General features: G+C 26.6%; 1 protein-coding gene across 2 annotated transcripts in view; it reads right to left on the bottom strand.

Moving 5' to 3' along the window:
- The window catches only part of LOC129957094 (ubiquitin carboxyl-terminal hydrolase 8-like), a 55227-nt gene that overhangs the window by 10756 nt on the left and 25446 nt on the right, over positions 1 to 19025 (bottom strand). For both annotated transcript variants that reach the window (XM_056069239.1, XM_056069238.1), the window contains 10 exons: positions 17204 to 17357; positions 13779 to 14380; positions 12167 to 12279; positions 6576 to 6706; positions 6322 to 6487; positions 6127 to 6208; positions 4547 to 4677; positions 4014 to 4119; positions 3741 to 3845; positions 428 to 643 (listed from right to left, as the gene is read on the bottom strand). In XM_056069239.1, the coding sequence (XP_055925214.1) occupies positions 428 to 643; positions 3741 to 3845; positions 4014 to 4119; positions 4547 to 4677; positions 6127 to 6208; positions 6322 to 6487; positions 6576 to 6706; positions 12167 to 12279; positions 13779 to 14380; positions 17204 to 17357 (1806 nt within the window). The remainder of the gene's footprint in view (positions 1 to 427; positions 644 to 3740; positions 3846 to 4013; positions 4120 to 4546; positions 4678 to 6126; positions 6209 to 6321; positions 6488 to 6575; positions 6707 to 12166; positions 12280 to 13778; positions 14381 to 17203; positions 17358 to 19025) is intronic.

Below are 19025 nucleotides of genomic sequence, written 5' to 3'. Positions count from 1 at the left end.
GATTGAAATAAAATGTTTCTTTTTTTCTCGGCAGTACTGTTTCTTTACATAGTTGTAATACTTTTTGAAATACAACAAATTTAAGTCAAATAATTATTTTGTAACTATCCTGCATTCACTAAGAAAAATGTTACAGTCTGGTTTCAAGAAATTAAAAAAGAAAAAAGTATTTCTCCATCTTTTCTATACATGCAATACCATTATATCCTGATTTTCATAAAGTTTTGAAATACTCTGTTTTTGCACATTAGAAAGGATTTAATGAAACTGCAGGAGCTAGTAATGAGCATTATTTTAAATTCACTTTAACAAAATTCAAGAAGAAATATTCATCCTGCCTCAAAATTTTGAAATACTGCACATAATTAATGTACAATATATCAGCAATTGCAGTTTAATTATGCAAATTCGTTAATTCATTACTTACCGACAGAGAGCACTTGCTGGACAAAATAGGAAGAGAGAGGCAAGAGAACACTTCAAAGCTGTCTGAAGTTGTTCGACATGTCATACACTGGAGAGTGGATTTCAACAAGCCTTCAAACAGATCGGATATTCTAGAACTATTAAGACTTTTGTGATGAATCCAAAATGTATTTTCATCTGCACAAGACTCAAGCTTAGGCACAGATCTAGAGATTCTCTAATATTAGAGAAAAAATAAAACAGAATAAAAACAGAGCAAAGCATTGAAAATATTCCATCTAATTCACAGCATGCAAGCTTTCTTTAATAAAATTGAATGTAAATTGTCTATCAAATAATTCAGAATGTAAATGCACATGCATATTTCCAAACGATTTAACCCAATACAGAACCATTTTTTTCTAGTAATGTTATGCTAAAATATATTTGGTATAGATTAATAAAAAAGATATTCATTTAGGCTTATTACTTAAAATTAATTTGATATTTAAGGCCATTTTTTTAATGAAAAGTATGTTTCACACTGAGAGCTTCAAAGGTAGGACATCACTTGCAACATAAAAAAGTCCTTTTCTATACTGATTCCTGTTCGACTATTGTGACTTCTCTATCCATACAAACAACACGGGAATCAAAATACCTTGTATCATCAGACCAGCCCTCATCTTCATCATTTACATAATATTTTTCAATAACACTACAAGTCTTTTGAACCTTTATAATTCTGAACATTGAATCATTCTTTGGTTTCCAACCACTTGTTTGATTGTTTTACTAGTACCTCGTTTAATACTTAACTATAGATCAAATAAATCAATATTCCTACTTCCTTCAACTGAAAATTCTTCATTTGTATCACTGTCTGAATCTTCCAGGTCACTTGGGAGGGTAAAAAAATAATTCAATAGCTTCCTTTGTTGTATATTTCTAGTATTTTTTTATACATTTTCATTGCAAATACAAAAAAAATAATTCAATTACAAATTATGAGATTTCCATGTGAGGTCAAATACAAAAAGAAAAAAAAAACTGCCAAATATAATACACAATTTATTATATTACTATTAATATACACAATTACAATAATGCATAATTTATTTAATTTCATTAGTGTGCGATTCTTTTTATTATTATTATTTTCTGAGGTTATTAGCAGATTGCACAAATCTTAAATTGAATAATAGCTTCCCATCAACATTCAAAAATTAATGAAGAATACATTCCACAGCCTTATAAAAGATTAACTAGTAAAGAAAAATACTACTTTAAAAAATTATTATAAATTAAGTTATATTTTTCTACATCATTTCATAGGACTACTTAAAAGTGAGTGACACCATAATATTATGATGTACAAATTTATTGTACTCTCCAAATGCAATCAATTTCTATAGATGAGAAATTAAAGTAATAAACAATGAAAAACTACAGGTATAAATTAAAAATGAAAAACTATAGGTATAAAGATAACTGCTCGTAGAATATAGTTAAATTGTCTAACCATTTAGATTTTAAAAGGATTTTCCAGCTTAAAATTTTTTTCTTTCTTTTTTTATTTATGATGAACCCTTTGCAAAGCATTTGAATTATTTCTTGTTTATCTCTGTTTCTTTGGTGTGTATGTGTGTGTATATATTCAAGAATAAGAATTGAATAAATTAATGAATACATTTCAGAAATCTGGAAATTCCAAATTTGAGAAATCTATAAATACATAAATCCAGAATTCTAGATAATTGTCCCTCCTATTGTAGGGTAAATATTTTTTTTTTTTAAATTTTAAAACTACTTTTATTAATGTACTAAAATGTAGAAGTTTATTGCCTATTTTTTATCTTTAATTTATACTTCATTAATAAATCAATAATGAAATCTTGAAATTGAATGTCTTTCAAATTCACAGTCAAGTGGTTTCACTCATAAGAAATTGCACTTTATTAACTCAATTTATAAGTAAGTCCAGGAAATATTCAAACAGCGTATTGTCAATGAGAACCTACAAGTACAGAAAATTTCAGAACTCTATAATATCACGTATAAAACAGGGAATCATTCACAAAACTGCATTTTTGCAAATATGAAAATGTATAATAAATTGAATTAAGAATTGTCGATCATCAGATGAAAATACCACTGGAATGCTGCTGCCACTATGAAACATCAAACTACGCAGAAGCGAAGTAAAAAGACACTGATTAGGTGGATACAAGCAAGATACTAAAAAATGATGGGTCATTCATACTTATAATATGTGTGAATGTCCCATATAATAAGATGATATATGAATTACATGAAAATCCCTTTTAAAACTGTTAAGAGATAAATGATTTCTAAAATGGTAATAATGTAACATAATGAGTAGATATAGTAATTAAATTAACAGAACACTATCAAGTATCCATAATATATATCTGAAATGGAATTCTCGAAGGAGTCAATGTTTTGGAATTAAAGCATATGCCTTATTTTTATAAGCTGCTTTTGACCAAAAATTACATTTTTTAATAACTTATCCGAAAGTCAATCTTTTAAATTTCGAAAACTGTCTTGATTTAATTTCTATGATAATCAAAAGTGATATTAAAATTTTATCAGTACAGTTGAAAATGGAATAGTACATAACAATATGCAATATCAAGTTCAAATTGAGGTATCTGTCATAAAATTTTACGAAGTATAAAATTATCTTTGAATTTCCTATTTCGAAAAGCATTTATTGTCAATGAATTAAGTTATTCCATAACACAACTTATAGAGCATCAAAACAGTATCAAACAAAAAAGAGAGAGAGAGAGAAAATTTAGGGAAAACAGAAGGAAAAAGAGAGAAAAAGAACTTTGCAAAAAAATGTCAGACAATGTGAACTAGCAGACTTCAGAGGCTCTTTATTCAATTTTTAGCATGAACTCGTTGTTGATTAAAGTTTATACCCAGTTTTTGGCTCATTATATACAACATTTTGTTTAGTTTTAAATATGTGACATTTTCCTGATTATGCTTGGTTAAAACACAATACACAGGTTGAAAAGAATTGCAACTACTCAAAGATCTGTCAAACATAAAAATCATATTGCTTTACTCACATAGCATTTAACAGAATTTTCTATTTCAACATTTATTTTCAACTGATCTCACAGACAAATTAAGTTTTTATTTCGACCATTTGCTTGACTGTATACACAACAACATGAATAATATTGATATTAATCCGCCAGCTTTTCGAACAAAAAATAAATAAATTCTATATTTCTAATTTCCTTTGCAATTATTAAACAAAATTTAAACTTAAAGCAAAAGAAAAAAAAATTCTCAACCTTATTTAAATCAGCATGCAATTTTTCCATTAGGACAACAAAAAATTCATGTGAATCCTGCTGTTCATTGCCAATACAGACAGCAAGGCATCTGCTCACAGTATTCTGTAAGAGAAACAGCAAACCATCAAAAACATACTCCAATAACAGATAAAAAATTATATATCACATGAGCAATAGAGAACTATTCAATTTAATATAAACAGTTTGCATAGCTTTCATGGAAAAGAAAAAAATTAAATGCATTTTTCTTTAAATCTTTTTGTTTCTTACTTTAAAGTCTTTTGGGGAAAATGATTTATACTGCCCCATCCACAATGATTTAATGACCACAGCAAACTCCTCTGCAACTTCTCCACCTGTTCCACTTTTGCTATCTCTGCATAAAATAAAATTGAAATAAATTCTTATAAAATAGAAACTATAAAAGCTACACAATAATGTATTACAAAGAATAATTTTAATAAAAACACATTCTTATTAGTGTAGAAAAAAATATGAAATTATCTTTATTCAAATAATTTTCTAATTCTAGACTTTAATTACTCCATTATAATGAATCTAATGCAATCTACAAATCAATTTTCTCACACAAATTCGTTGCCAGGTGGTTGCATTTGCATGAAATCAAGATTTAATTAAACTATTTGACTAAATGAAAATATCTCTGAAGATACTAAAGTATTGTTAACTAATTGGAACATACAATTTGTTATCTGGAACATTCAGCACATTAAGCAATTTATAAAAAGACAATGGCAAAAATCTTTACAAATAAAACAAGCAAATATAGCAATTTTGCTCACCGATTTATATCTTCCATGTACTGCCCAGAAGTAAAATACTCAGCAAGTGGAATGGTATTTGATAAACACTGTATTATTGAGTTCATGAAACAAGTATTTCCCAAATTTCTCAAGCCAGTAGCAGGTCGAACCTAAAAGAAAACATTTTATTTCATACTTGAAATTAATCAATATAATTTGTTTGCAAATCAATTCTTTTAGCAATCATTATAAATAGTATGTAAGCAATCAAGTACTTACTTGATAACTACATATGTATAAAAAAAAAACTTACTCATGCATACCTTAACAAATAAAAATTAAGAAATTATGAGATACTTGTTAATTACTTCTTAAATAAAAATTAATAAGTACATTGAAAAGCAGAAAAGAAAGTATAACTGAAATCGTAACAATTATAAAGAAATTCTTAATCTGCCATCTATTAAATAATGAAAAAAAAACTAATTTACTTGTATTTATTACCAATTTTATATAAAATAAATAACGAAAATATTATATATATATATATATATATATATATATATATATATATGGATAAATCTTCATGGGGGAAAATACTAAAAATTTTGGAGAATAGCATCGAGAGGTTCTGATAAAGAGGAAAGGAAATAAATAATAAAACTTCACTAAACTTATTGTTTTTAATATTAAAATTTCAAATATACTTCTTTAATTTTAATGCATCTAATTTAAGTATAAAAACCGACACTTGAATATTTAATTCAAAATACTGTAGCATAATAATGATTTATGCCTAATTTGTTACACATATTTTCATCTGTTTTAACTGCATTGAATATTTATATTTTATGCACGATTTTTACACAATTACGGAAGGAATGCTGGTCTAAAAATATTTTCATGACAAAAAATACTTATTTTACAGCCTGCTATTTTATAATACCATTTCATTTTTGTATAAGTTTTCAGATTCATAAAACAATATCAAAATAATAATAATAAAAATGTAAACACTTTTTAAATTTGAAAAAGAAATATGGAAACAAATTTTGACTAATTTTATTCAATTCTGTAACTAAACAGACGTATGAAAAATTATGAAACATTTATTAAAACATTAAAAAAGAGCATAGCATTAAAATTAATAGTAACATTGAAAAATTACTTTTTCTAATTTTAAAGAGTTGTTAAGACAGCTTTGTTTGATTATATGCTACAGCATTATTGCAGAAAGATATGACATTAAAATCTGACTACAATTTTGAAAATTCTTTCTTAAGAAACACACACCATCTAATAGAGCAATATATGCAAAATTTATTTAAAGTACATGTAACAGTTTACTTTGTAGCAGGTTTTGAACTATTTTTGCATTATGCAATTTAGAGGCAATAACAGTGTAATTCAAAGGCAGATGCTTAAAAACATGTTATAAAAAATATATATTTCTGTGGTTAATATTCTGATACTTTCACACTGAGTTTACAACAAAATAAAAAGTATTATTGCCAAATATTAATTATGATTAATAAATTCAAAAAGAGAATAATAAAGAATGATTAATATATGGCAATCTCATATGAAGAATATATGAAATAACATTTTTAAAAACTTACAGGACAATTGCCATAAACTGGGTTCAAATTTCGCAACCTAGCTCTGTTTATTTCAATAACTTGATGACTAGGAATTATGGCTCTGAAAAAACAAAATATTTTAGTTTTTGTAAACAAATCTTAATGAATTTTATTACAAAAATATATGTAACACAAATAAAAAAACGATAAAAAATATAATTCTTTTCAACTCACTTAGGTTTCAAAGATCGGTCTACAACTGGAACTTTTCGTTGGGAACTTTCTTCTTGATTCACCATTTGAGCTATGTTTGGAGATGAATGAGATCTTACTAAGCCACGGCCCGAGCTATCTGTTGATGACTGCCTTGAAAGAGGAACTGTATATTCAGAATTTTGAGCTAGAAAAAATAAAAACAAAACTGATGCTACACAACAAAACTGAAATCTAAAAACACATCTGGAAATATTTCGAATAATTTTACTTACAATTTTGATCTTGCAAATTTCTTTTTAAACCTGTGTTTGCTGAAACAACTTCTCTAGGCATCACATCTGTTTTTGCAAGCTCCGTTTTTCTTTTGTTCATTATCTCCTGCTTCTTCCTTTGTTCCCGTAATCTGAAAAGTCATAAAATTACTCACGTTCAGTAGTTGATCTAATTATGTTACATTTCCTATTAATATATTATATCTCTATTGTAACATAAAACAGTTGCAATTCAGTTATAGAAACTTTACTCTTCAAGTCATTCTAAGCAACAGTGTAACTCTCTCAACTTGCCAGAATAGTGATCCTGGCAAGTAGTGAGTACCCTTTATATATATATGGGTCATTTTCAAAATTCGGTGCCATTTGTTGTCCACGTGAAACGCATTTTTTTTACAAGATGTTATAAAGTTTAAATGATTTTTCTTTTTTCCATGCTTTTTAGCAGGCAATTTCCAGTGGAGAAACAATAAAATTAAAATAATTCATCTGACTTTTTATTTTTTATTTTTTTTCTAATAAAGAAGTTGAGAGGAAACAAAAGTTCAGCTGTCCAAATCATAAAACTCAAAATGTTTTTTGCTGCATTACTTTCCAAAAATTAAAATTTTTATTCTGACATATTTTTTTATTATGAAATATACTTTTAATTATGTTATAAAGAAGGTTTTAATAACCTTTTAAGAAGAATAGAGGATTTTTACCAATTAAATACAGCTGTCCAGACATTAAGTCATGTCTGTTACCATACAATATTTTCAACATTTTAAGCAACAAGATTGAAATTTTGAAATGACAACACTTGTATACCAGTGAAACATGTTATAAGAAAGAAATGCAAGCAGCCATCTTGAATGTTTGATGTTTGATTGAAGAAGCTGAAGCCTTTTTGTGTTAAGTATTTTTATTGCATGTCATGTCTGTTACCTTAATATTTTATATAAAATATATTTATTTATTAATTTATTCAACTGATTAATTTAGATTTTTAGGTTTTTAATTTTAATTAAAATTTATTTTCATGTTTTTATGGAATTATTTAGTTTCCTTAATTTTTGTACTTTGAAATGTCATGTCTGTTACTCTATATAGTAACAGACATGACAATCTTGGTAACAGACTTGACACGTTTCAAGATTTGAAATATGGTTCAATTTTTGGGTTTGTTTTGTTTAAATTTTAGTTGATATTTTAGGAAGAATTTTTTAAGGGTGGGGGGGGGGAAGGGAATAAATGTAAGTTCTTACTTTTTAAAAGTGCATATTTGTTACAGTTTTCATTTTTTCTCTTCTCTTTTTTGTTTTTTATTATCACATTGTATTTACTGAATTGATTAATGTTTGCAATGTTATCAAATCATTTGATTTATTAAACTTTATTTCTGGAAATTACGTGTGCAAACATGCTACAGAAGTGCAGGCATTTCATTTCGGAGGATTGAGAAAGCAGGCAACTCTGCATACTGGCGTTTTATATCTAAGAAACCAGCACGAACCAATTTCGTTCTGCACAATTTCCGAATGTTACAACCATGGTCCTGCGGCAATTTGGGCTCACCTTCAGCCAATATTCAACGAGCTTAAGAGAATTTCCCCTGAAGTTGAAATTATCCACTTTTTTTCTGATGGCCCTACCACACAATATCGGCAGAAGAAAGATTTCTTCCTTTTGAATGAGCATATAGCAAATAATGGTTATAAGTATGGATCATGATCCTTTTTTGAGGCTGGTCAAGGCCAGGGTGCTGCTGATGGAATAGGGGGAGCCATTAAGAGAGCTGCTGACAAAATAGTTGCACAGGGGACAGATATACCCGATGCAAAAACTCTGTTTAATGTTTTAATAAATAAAACAAACATTCAGCTTCATTATATGTGTGAAACAGATGTAGAAATGTTAAAAAAAAATAATTCCATCTGATATTCCGGTTTTAAAAGGAATGATGAGCGTACATCAAATTTTTTCTTTTGGGAACGACTCAATGTTTTTTAGGGATTTAAGCTGTTTCTGCAGACAGAAAAATGTCTGACTGTATTACAGTTAATGTATTTGCATTAAAAGAAAATGAACAAGAAAGCACAGCCATGACAATAAATAACGCAGAAAATAATTGTACATCTTTTTCTTCTCCTTTATCCAACAATTTTCAACAAGATATTCAAGAAAGAAGCTTCGTACTTGTAAAATTGGAGGGTAAACGATCGATAAAATATTTCGTTTCAGAAATAATCGACATCCAGGACAACAATTTTACAGTTAAGTATTTAAAAAAAGTCAGGAATCATGCAAAGTTCTTTTGAGAGGATGATAAAGAATATAATATTGAAGCAGAGGATACTGTAATGAAACTTTCAAATCCAAATCTAACTGGATGCTCTTTTTGTCAATTACAATATTTGATGTGGATCTCTCCAAATATGATGTTGAATAAATAGCATTGTAACTCAAGAAAATACTAAAAAATAAAATGTGTACACATGTTCCAATTCTGTATCTGTGAATTTCAAATAATATATACATATTTTTTTTTTTATTTTATAGTAAAAAGTTGTGTACTAAAAGAGAAACACATTTTAGCTTAATTCTATCTTTCAAGCTTTACATCAAAGTTTGGCTCCTGAATTTATGTCATGTCTGTTACTCAGTGTCACGTCTGTTACTTTGTGTCATGCCTGTTAGCATTTCAAAATTTTCTTTAAAAAGTTTAAATTGACATAATATTGCTACAATTAGAGTTACATATTAATTGACTCTGCCTAGTATATATAAGAATGACAGACATTTTGCATTAATTGTTTTTTATAGTATTTTATATTAAAAAAATCCTTGTAAGAATTTTATATTAGTAACAGACATGACAAACGAAAGTATAAAAATACCATAAGAAATATTTTTTTATTCGAAAGTCTTTATTATTTGGGTAAAATGACCCTATACTTATATTAAATATAGCTTTACATTATTGTACACTGAACTTAAATACAAAAATTACAAGAAAAATGTCCGGTAACAGACATGACAATTTTCATCATATCTGACCAAAAAAACATCAATTAAAAATATATAAAAGAAAAAAATGTATCAAAAATATTCAAGTAATATACAGAAATAATGTCTGTTTAATAATATTAAAAAAAATTTACTAATTAAATTTTTTTTTATTTTTGTCTTTTCAATTTTCAAATGGCACCGAATTTTGAAAATGACCCATATATATATAACACAATTCATGTTATTGTACATTAGGGCCCTACAGAACATTCTTCTTGGACCTAGATTTGTCAAATTTAATATAAACTAAAGTAAAATGTAAATTTCAGAATGTTTTTTTTTGATAAATTAAAAACTAATCAAAAATTAGATATATTTTTAAAAATAATGTAGTCTGAAAAGAATTTTTATTTTTAAATTTAAAAACATTTTCAGTGATAACCAATTTAGTAGTCATAAAAGTTTTTCTCTATATCTAATAAATTCTTAGTATTTTAATTTATTTTCTAATACTAGTTCTCAATGGAAAATTTAGACATGCATTTCATCTACTTGTATACCATAATATAATATGTATTCCTGCAATGTTAAAACCTTTTCCTGATTGCAAAATGCTGTGAAATATTTAGGTATATTAAGCAAAGATAAATTGACTTATTTTTAACTTTCTTTAACTTTTCTGAAGTAAAATCAGATATGTTATCAAAAACTATTTTTTAGCTTTGATATATTAAATTAGAAGGTAAACTAAAATTTCAGCAATTTTTGATTCTACAAATCATATACCACATACTTCTGCCCAAAATATATGAGCTAATTTTATAGATTTTGGTACAGCTGTGATTTCTCAATAAATTTTTAAGCATAAATAAAATAACACTCAATTTTAATTGTTCTAAAATTTTTATAATTTTATAATAACAAGTATCTACATACTATATCAAAGTTTCTTTTGTCAAATTTTTCAGAAAAAATAATAATTTATATTTCCAAATTCTTCAATATCTGTTTTCTAGTATATTGGATTTCCAAATTAAAATCCGAAGCCCAAATAGAACTGAATAGATACAGCATAAAGTCAAGTCAGTTTTTATAGATTGGTTAACTTGTTAACTTAATAAAAATTATTTGAGAATTTTTCTCAATAAAAAAGAATTTGAGACACTTCTTTCATTTTGTTTTATGGTTTTAATTTAATTTTGACTTTTGAATTCCATTCTAGTTACTTTTAACTGCATATTTATTAGTTATAAATAACTAAGAAATGTTATCAAATAAATCTAGGAATTTACAATATATGATGCCATCACTAAAAAAGTAAATTTCATAAATGTATACCAAAAATCCCATTTGGTTAAAATTCTCTTCCCTTCAAATCATCAATGGAAGTAAACTGCAAGATGGCAGTAAAAGTTTTTGATGTGGTACATGAATAGAGTAATCACAGCCATTGAAGTTTCAATTTTAAAAAAAGCAATGGAATCAATACTTTGGTTAAAAAGGAAATTCATTTACACACTAAACAATTAACCTTTAATTATGATCACTTTATTGCATAATTTAACATAGTAAATATTTTGCTTATTGGCATTGGTGATACGACATCCATTGACATAAAAAAGTAATGATATATATATATATATATATATATATATATATATATATATATATATATATTGAAAGAACAGTATGTGTTATAATGACTGGACTTGAAGATTTATTTTTGAGAACAAGCAGTATATTTATGATTTCTGGATAATAGACAAAAAGTTGAAGCTCATAGCAGAAACAAATTAAAGACTAGGGAAAAGGAGATAAGAGAAAAAATTAAATGCAGAAATAAATAGAGGATCTAAAAGGATAATGCAAATAAATCATAATGCTCTAATGAATCACAAAATTATATCATGATTAAAACAGAAAACATGCATGCACCAAAGAATTTTCATCTGAAAATTTAAATTCAGTTCATCTCGGCAACTTAGAAGCTGGTAGCTCCACATAAAATTTTGAATTAAGGAAAACTGAAATTAAAAATTAATATAAAAAGGAAAATAAAATTTTAAAATTAAAATTTGAGTAAGATTTATTTTCAATATTAACCAGTTTCAATAAAGACCACATAATCAATAAGAAATTTTAATAAATTAAGCAGTTTAAAAAGATTAATATTTAGATTAATAACTACAATAAATAAAGAGTATACAGCACTTTGAACACTGGTACAACTAACAATAAAAATAATATTGTTAATAAAAAAGCTAATAATAATAATAAAGAAATAAAACAGTAAAATGAACAAAATAATTCATATCTAAAATGTATGTTTGCTTTTCAAAGCAAGAACTATTTTCTTGACTGATTATATTATACAGTAATAGAGTTCTCAAGACTTACATTTATCCCTGAGGATACAAAGCACAGATGCATACAGATAACAAAAACACTGTAGAATAAAAGTCATTTTTTATGTGTTTTTTTATAGTGGATTATCAATAAACAAGTTAATAGGAAATTCAAGGGGGGTGGGAATAATCAGAGAAATTGAAAGAATGTAGTTAAACTGCATAAATGAAATAAAAAAAGTAAGACTTTCATACTTCTCCACATATTCCTGCATGGCTTTCTTTTGCTTTTCTGCCTCAAGTATCTCCTCTTTTTGCTTCTGAACTTCTTTATCCTCTTCCTTTTTGATACTCTTTTCACCTAACAACTGAAATAAGCAGCAGATTTATAAAAAAACAATTACCATTTTCATTTACATTAATTTAATTTTTTCAGTTCTTCAAAACTGTCTTTTTTTTAAAGTTTAATTTTATGGCCAAGTTTTTATTATTATTATTAATATACACATTTAGAAAGATAGAATCTGGATTAGTGATATTACACTAATATTTCATTTTACTTAATTTTCAACATATTATCTTAAGTAAATTTTGATCTCATATGAATAGTATAACCAGGTTATTAATTTGAAAGAAAAAAAATGAATTTAAGAAACTAAAAAAATTTAATTGAAAGATTAACAATACTAAACATTAACATTAATACTAAAGAATTTAGTTGAAACCCTAAAAAGTTGGAACCCATTAAAAGAAATTTTTTTTTAAATAATAAAGAGTACTTTTAAAAATTATTTTAATTAAAATTATTTGCAAAACAATTAAATTATTACATCACAGTCACATGACAAATATAACTGCATGCTATTAAAACATTTTGTCATTTAATCAACACCTTATCCTAATTGTTATACAAACAAGAAAATGCTAACTTTTTTTTATAACTAATGACAAATATCAGATTTTTTTTAACAGTTAGTACAAACATTATTATAATGCTTATGTTTATTTAGTATAAAAATAAACATTTTCTTATGAGAGGTGAGGGGGGGGTGATTAAATATTAGCACTAATTGTGAAAAATTCAATTTTTTTTTTTCTAAACTTAGTAAAACATGGAAAATTGAGATAAGTAGAACTGCTTGTAAAAAAAAAAAAAAAAAATCTAATATACGTAGTCTTAAAACAAACTACATGTGTTTTAATAATTTAATATTTTGGTTTTTAAAATTCAAAAGAAGATGAATTTATATATTAAAAAAAAAGCTTCCATGTGTTATACTCAAAAAATGTTACTTATTCATTACAACCATGGAGTGTATAAACTGAAAGTATAGGGCTTCTTTTTAAATTGAAATAATATAGTATACTGTGTTCACTTACCCTTACAGATTTTTTTTCGGTATAATATATATATATATATATATATATATATATATATATATATATATATATATATCAAATTATAAAAAAGTAGTTAAATAATTTCACTAAGAATATTTAATATAATATAGTAAATATTCTTAGAAATTACTATTTATATAGTAGAACAATAAATAGTAATTTCATCAGATATATTTAAGTATTACTAATGAAGGTAAAACAATTAGAAACAGAAAATTATTTTAAATAAATTAAATAAATGTTTAAAGATAATGAAATATAAAGAATTTTATTTAAGATTTAGCGTATGAAAATTGAAATTATATTACAAAGAGAAATACAAATAATTTTTTCAAATAACAAAAAGAAATCGCATGCAGTAGATACAAAAATTAATATAAACTGATTAGGTGTATTTTATATTCTATCATAAGTAAATACAACTGCATTACATTAATTGAAAATTGCATTCAATAAGAATGTTTACCTTTTTTAATGTAATATTTTCTTCTTTCATTTTCAAATAATCCTGATCTCTATTTCGACTTTCAATTTCTAATTTCTTTAAAGTGTCGATTAACTGCTCTTCTCGTTTTTGTATCTCTTGTCGAATATTTTCTTCTGCTGCTAACTCTTTCTGCAATCGCAAGTTTTCAAGTTCTTGTTCTTTAGCAAGTTGCTGTTTAGCAAATTCCAGATTTTCTTTAGCCAATGATGATTCTAAATTCAAAGAACTCATCAACTCTTTCTTATCCTTGTTGCTGGAGTCTGCTTTTTCTGAATTATTTCTAGACAAAACAGGAATGCCAGATGTGGTTCTCTCATCTTTCAAGCTTTGATTTGAAGTAGAGGTTTGCATATTTTTTCTTTCACCAGCAGAAGTTTTAGCACTTCTATCAATTGTGGGTTTAGATTTTCTGTCAATTACAGGAGCAGATTTGCTGTTTCTAACATTTGAAGGGACTGGAGAAACAGAACTAGGCACAGGAGGTGGAACATTTGATTTTCTGAAGAGCATACCTGGACCATTCAGGTTTTCTTTATTTGCAGAAGTTTTATCAGGTTCATCAAGATTTGGATATTCCACACCTGAAGTATGTTTAAAAATATTAATATTATTATTGAATCCTTGAGATCCCCCTTTTACAATTTGGAGACAAAAATGAATATTCATTGAACAATTCCACAAATATTTAAAGAATTGTTTCATAATAAGAGGCATGCATTTCCATTCAAAACTAAAGGCATTTTTAAGTACCCTTGCATGGAAATTGAAAATTCATTGAAAAGATATTCTTTTTTTAATAATCACAAAAGTAATAAGAATTATAAAATCAATATAATATGAAAATTTCCATAATTAAAAGATAAATCTTCCTATTCAATGATAATAAACCTTGTAAGTCCATTTTTGTTCAATATTACTAGCTTTCATCCATACATATTAATTACTTGATTATCATCACTCAATCTATCTTATGTTACCTGCAATAATGGACAAAATAAAAGAAAGTGAATTCACATCAAGCTCATGATATATCTGATATTGGCTGATGGATTAAAATGTTCTAATCAATGTTTGATACAGATAAATTTATTCAGGTTTTTTTAATTTTCAGGTTAATAAATTTATACATCTCATGAAATCTTTCTAGTGTTTTACTATCTGTGAGCAAGTTCAAAAGTACATATAACAAATGCTACAATTATTAATGCAACAGATGTTGAATGCTGCGAAGTCAAGAAGACGACATTAAAAAAATTTGATACTAATGTATAAAAAGAAGTTAAATTAATTCTATCAGGAAAAGCTTCTATGTTTCCTTCTTTAGAGATGAAATGAAATTGAGATCAGAAAAATCTACAAAACTCTGAGAATTTTTTTTTAATGTTAAATTAAATTCTATTTATTATTTTTAATTGCATAAAAGTGACAACATAATTTCACAATTTAATTCTTTTTCTTAAATCACAAATATAAAAGATAACAGCTATAGTAAAATTTAACATGATTTGATATAATATTTAATGTTATGTTTCCTTAAAATCATTTTTAAATGAAGTAATAGTCCTTTATGAAAGTATTAGTTGTCATATATATGTTACGGCCAAAGCCCGAAATTGGCCAGTTTGCGAATTGGCCAGCCAATTCACATTTTGGCCAACGTTGTTATAAACTTACCGGCCAATGTCCAATCTTTTCTTGATTTCGGGCTTTGGCTGGCCAATTCACAAAGTGACTTGGGACGATCGGCCAAAGTAGGAAGAAAGAAATCAAGAGCAGATTGATTTACACACTGTTAAAAATGAAGTATTTAAAAATGAGTACTTCTGTGTACTGTTTCTGTGTTCTATGTTTTTTTAAGTACAATTTTTTCAGAAACAAGTTCAAATATAAGTGACACTTCTGAGTTAAAAATAAGCTTGTAATATATAAAAATATAATCTTGTGTTATTCTGTTCTCATATTAATAGTTGTAATTCATTAATAGTTGTTAATTCTCATATTAAAGCCATAATAGAAATTATTCGGTGAACGTATAAGCTGTAACAATCTGCCCTTCAAAATGACGAATTATATCTTGAGCAAATGTGCTGCGTATCGTGTATGAATATGAATACAAAGTCAAATTGAGTTCTCAATTTATCAGTTACCTTTAAGGATGACCCTTAGTCTTTTTTTTTTTGCTCCATAGACATAATGCTAAAGATCCTAGATCACACTGCCTGCTGAAATATCGCTTCAAAAAATATGAATTTTTTTGCAAAGTCTAATAGCAAATATAAGGGCTAATTAAAACAAATATGAAGGAAAATAGTTTTTATATTATTTAAAGACATTTCTTTGTTGGCGCCATCTGTCGAATTTCACCTACAGCATGTCCTTATTTATATTTTATACATAAATGTCATTATATGTATTTTAATTTACTCTTAATATTGTTTTTTTCCCTTGTAAAAAAGTTTGTATTTCATGAATCCGATATTTTGGAACAGAATGTAATCTGGAAAATTTAGCATTAGGTCTACGGGGCAGAAAAAGATCGATGATCATCCTTAAAACACTTCATGGAACGCACCGTTCTTGTGCGAGTTAGCCTAGTTGACAGAGCAATGGGCTGCAGGTCGAACGGCCTGTGTTCGAATACATCTGGGTCCAAACATGTCAGTTGAGATTTCTTTTTGCAAATTTGGGCCTGCATAATTTCAGAAGATTTGAAAAAATACATACTCATATTCAAATCCCTGTACATATTAAAAGAGTGTGAGTACATGCATTTCTCAAATTTAAGTCTATTTTAATCGGAGCTATTATAACAACATGAAGTACTCAAGAATGAGTATAGTAACTTATTTTTAAGTACTCTGTTTTAATAGTGAATTTTACTAATCTCAAATGATGAAAACAATTACGATAGTGTTAAGCATCATTTATTACAACAAGTTGAACTTCCATGGCATTTTGAATTCCATAAGCATTGATTCTTCCTACATTTACAGATATTTGATCTGTTCTTGGTATTGCAATTACATCTACCATTATCACATTGGACTTTGGCCAAGGATCCCCAGCCACTTCGCAAAATGGCCAGTCAAAGTAGAATATACAATATTAATTGTAAGTACTTCGGACTTTCGCGAACTGGCCGAACTTCGCGCTTTGGCCGTAACATATATATAAATAAATAAATATGTTAGTCAATGTTATTAATCAGTTATTATTATACATAACTAGTAAAGGTGATAAATCAATTAATAACTTTACAAGTTATATATTAATATAACAAATTAATCACATTAATCATAATATATAAGTGAAAGGAAAAGAAATATGAAAAAAAATTGTTACAAATATTTTTTTATTATTTATTTTTTGTAAATTTGAATAGTACAAATGAATTTATACTTTACCAGAAACATCAGCAATTACAGAAGAAGTTTTGAAATCATTCACTGAACTAAAACTTAAAGCTTGTGTTGTATACATCGGATATTTTAACATCCAGTCTTTGTATCCACCTTGTAAAATTACTGGTGGTTTTTTTAATGAGCATCTCTGGTCCCACTAAAAGAAACAGAAGTTTAAAATTCATATTAATTAAAGAATTTCTGAAACAGCATCATTAAATTTTGAATATATTTAACTATACATACAGATCAGCTTAATTCCTTTGGCTAGAGTTCTGAAATAATTTCTTATATCAACATCTAATAAGAATTCCTTGTATTACACTGGAAGTATATAGAAACCATTGCTCTGAGAAATTATTCATGAGCTAATCCTCTCTCCCCTTTTCTCAACTTAAAATGCTTTTAACATTAATTTGAATTTCATTATAATGATAAACACTACTATTGTAAAGAATTAGCTGTTGTACATGTGGTTTTGCTTGTTTTCATTATTCTGGATTGAATATTTAATAAGATTTTGAATATTTAATTAAACATTTAATAAACTTTGATAGCAAAGTTTTTAAAATAGCTTAAGTATGAATGCTGAACACATAATCTGGGCCTAAACAGAAATACTTTCACAAAAATACAAAAGCAATAAAAAAAAAAATGTTTATTCAATAAGCATTCACATTTTAACAAATGAAGATTACAGCTTGCTTTATGAAATTATATTATTTACATTTGTATTACCTGAATTTTGAACAGGGTATTTAGTATTACAAATACCTAAGAACTTACCACAAATTAAGCACTCAGCACGCAATATAAATATAGCAGATAGTCTGGTAAGGCAACTGCCATATATATTTGTAAACATTTTGCTTCAGATTAGTCTTAGAACTTTGTCAATAAATCCAAAGAAAAATTTAAATACACAACATAAGAATGTATGCACTCAGTGACATTCTTTTTGAAAAGTTTGCAAAGCAGTTGCTTATCATGGGTAATATAAGCAATTCTCTCTAAAAAACAATAAAAAAAAAGCTTGCCAAGGTTAATTTTTGTATGTCAATACCTTCTTTGAAATGCTCTCCCAGAAATATAAAAATATATAAAGACCAGTGCGTGTGCGTGTGTGTGTGTAATGTTACTACAATAAATGAAGTTATGTTTAAAGAGTTAACAGATTCTACTCAATAAATATCTGTTAACACTATGATGAATGAAGAGCAAGATACTTACTGAGCCGCAAAAACTTTTAATCTACAGGCAATACCACCATATTAAATGAATCTAAAAGTTAACTCCTCCAATATAGCATAGAAAAATTTAGATCTATTTAAACTATGTAATGAAACAAAACTATGCCCAAAATAATTTATGTACTGTTCGTTTCAGTATCGTGAGACTACCACTTTTCGACGATTTCTTCTCAATAAGAAGTAAGAAGCGAAAGGATATGCATATTTCTGGAATTAACTTTATTGCTAAATATAAACATATCCTCCTTTCATCTTTCCTCTCACCCCTATTTTGTCGAATTAAACCCATCCTAACACATGTGTAAAGGTGCTTAGGGTATTAGAATCCGTTGGCAAACAATAATTATCCTTACAGGTAACAATAAATAAGTATTTCCATTTCCTGTATTCCTCTTATTCCTACAGATAAACAGCTGTAAAAGATAATAATTCTTTCACTGCTTTTAATTTCCAGATCCAGTAGCTTTCATTTATAACAATTAATATTTAAAGACAATCTCATGAAGCTGTCTTCAGCACAGGTATAGCAACTTTTTTAAAATGTACAATATATGCATCATATTTTGTTTGAATTA

The sequence above is a fragment of the Argiope bruennichi genome, chromosome 11, assembly GCF_947563725.1.
Source record: "Argiope bruennichi chromosome 11, qqArgBrue1.1, whole genome shotgun sequence".
Classification (NCBI taxonomy): domain Eukaryota; kingdom Metazoa; phylum Arthropoda; class Arachnida; order Araneae; family Araneidae; genus Argiope; species Argiope bruennichi.
Note: the sequence above shows the minus strand (reverse complement) of the source record. Positions and strands in the feature narration are given on the sequence as shown.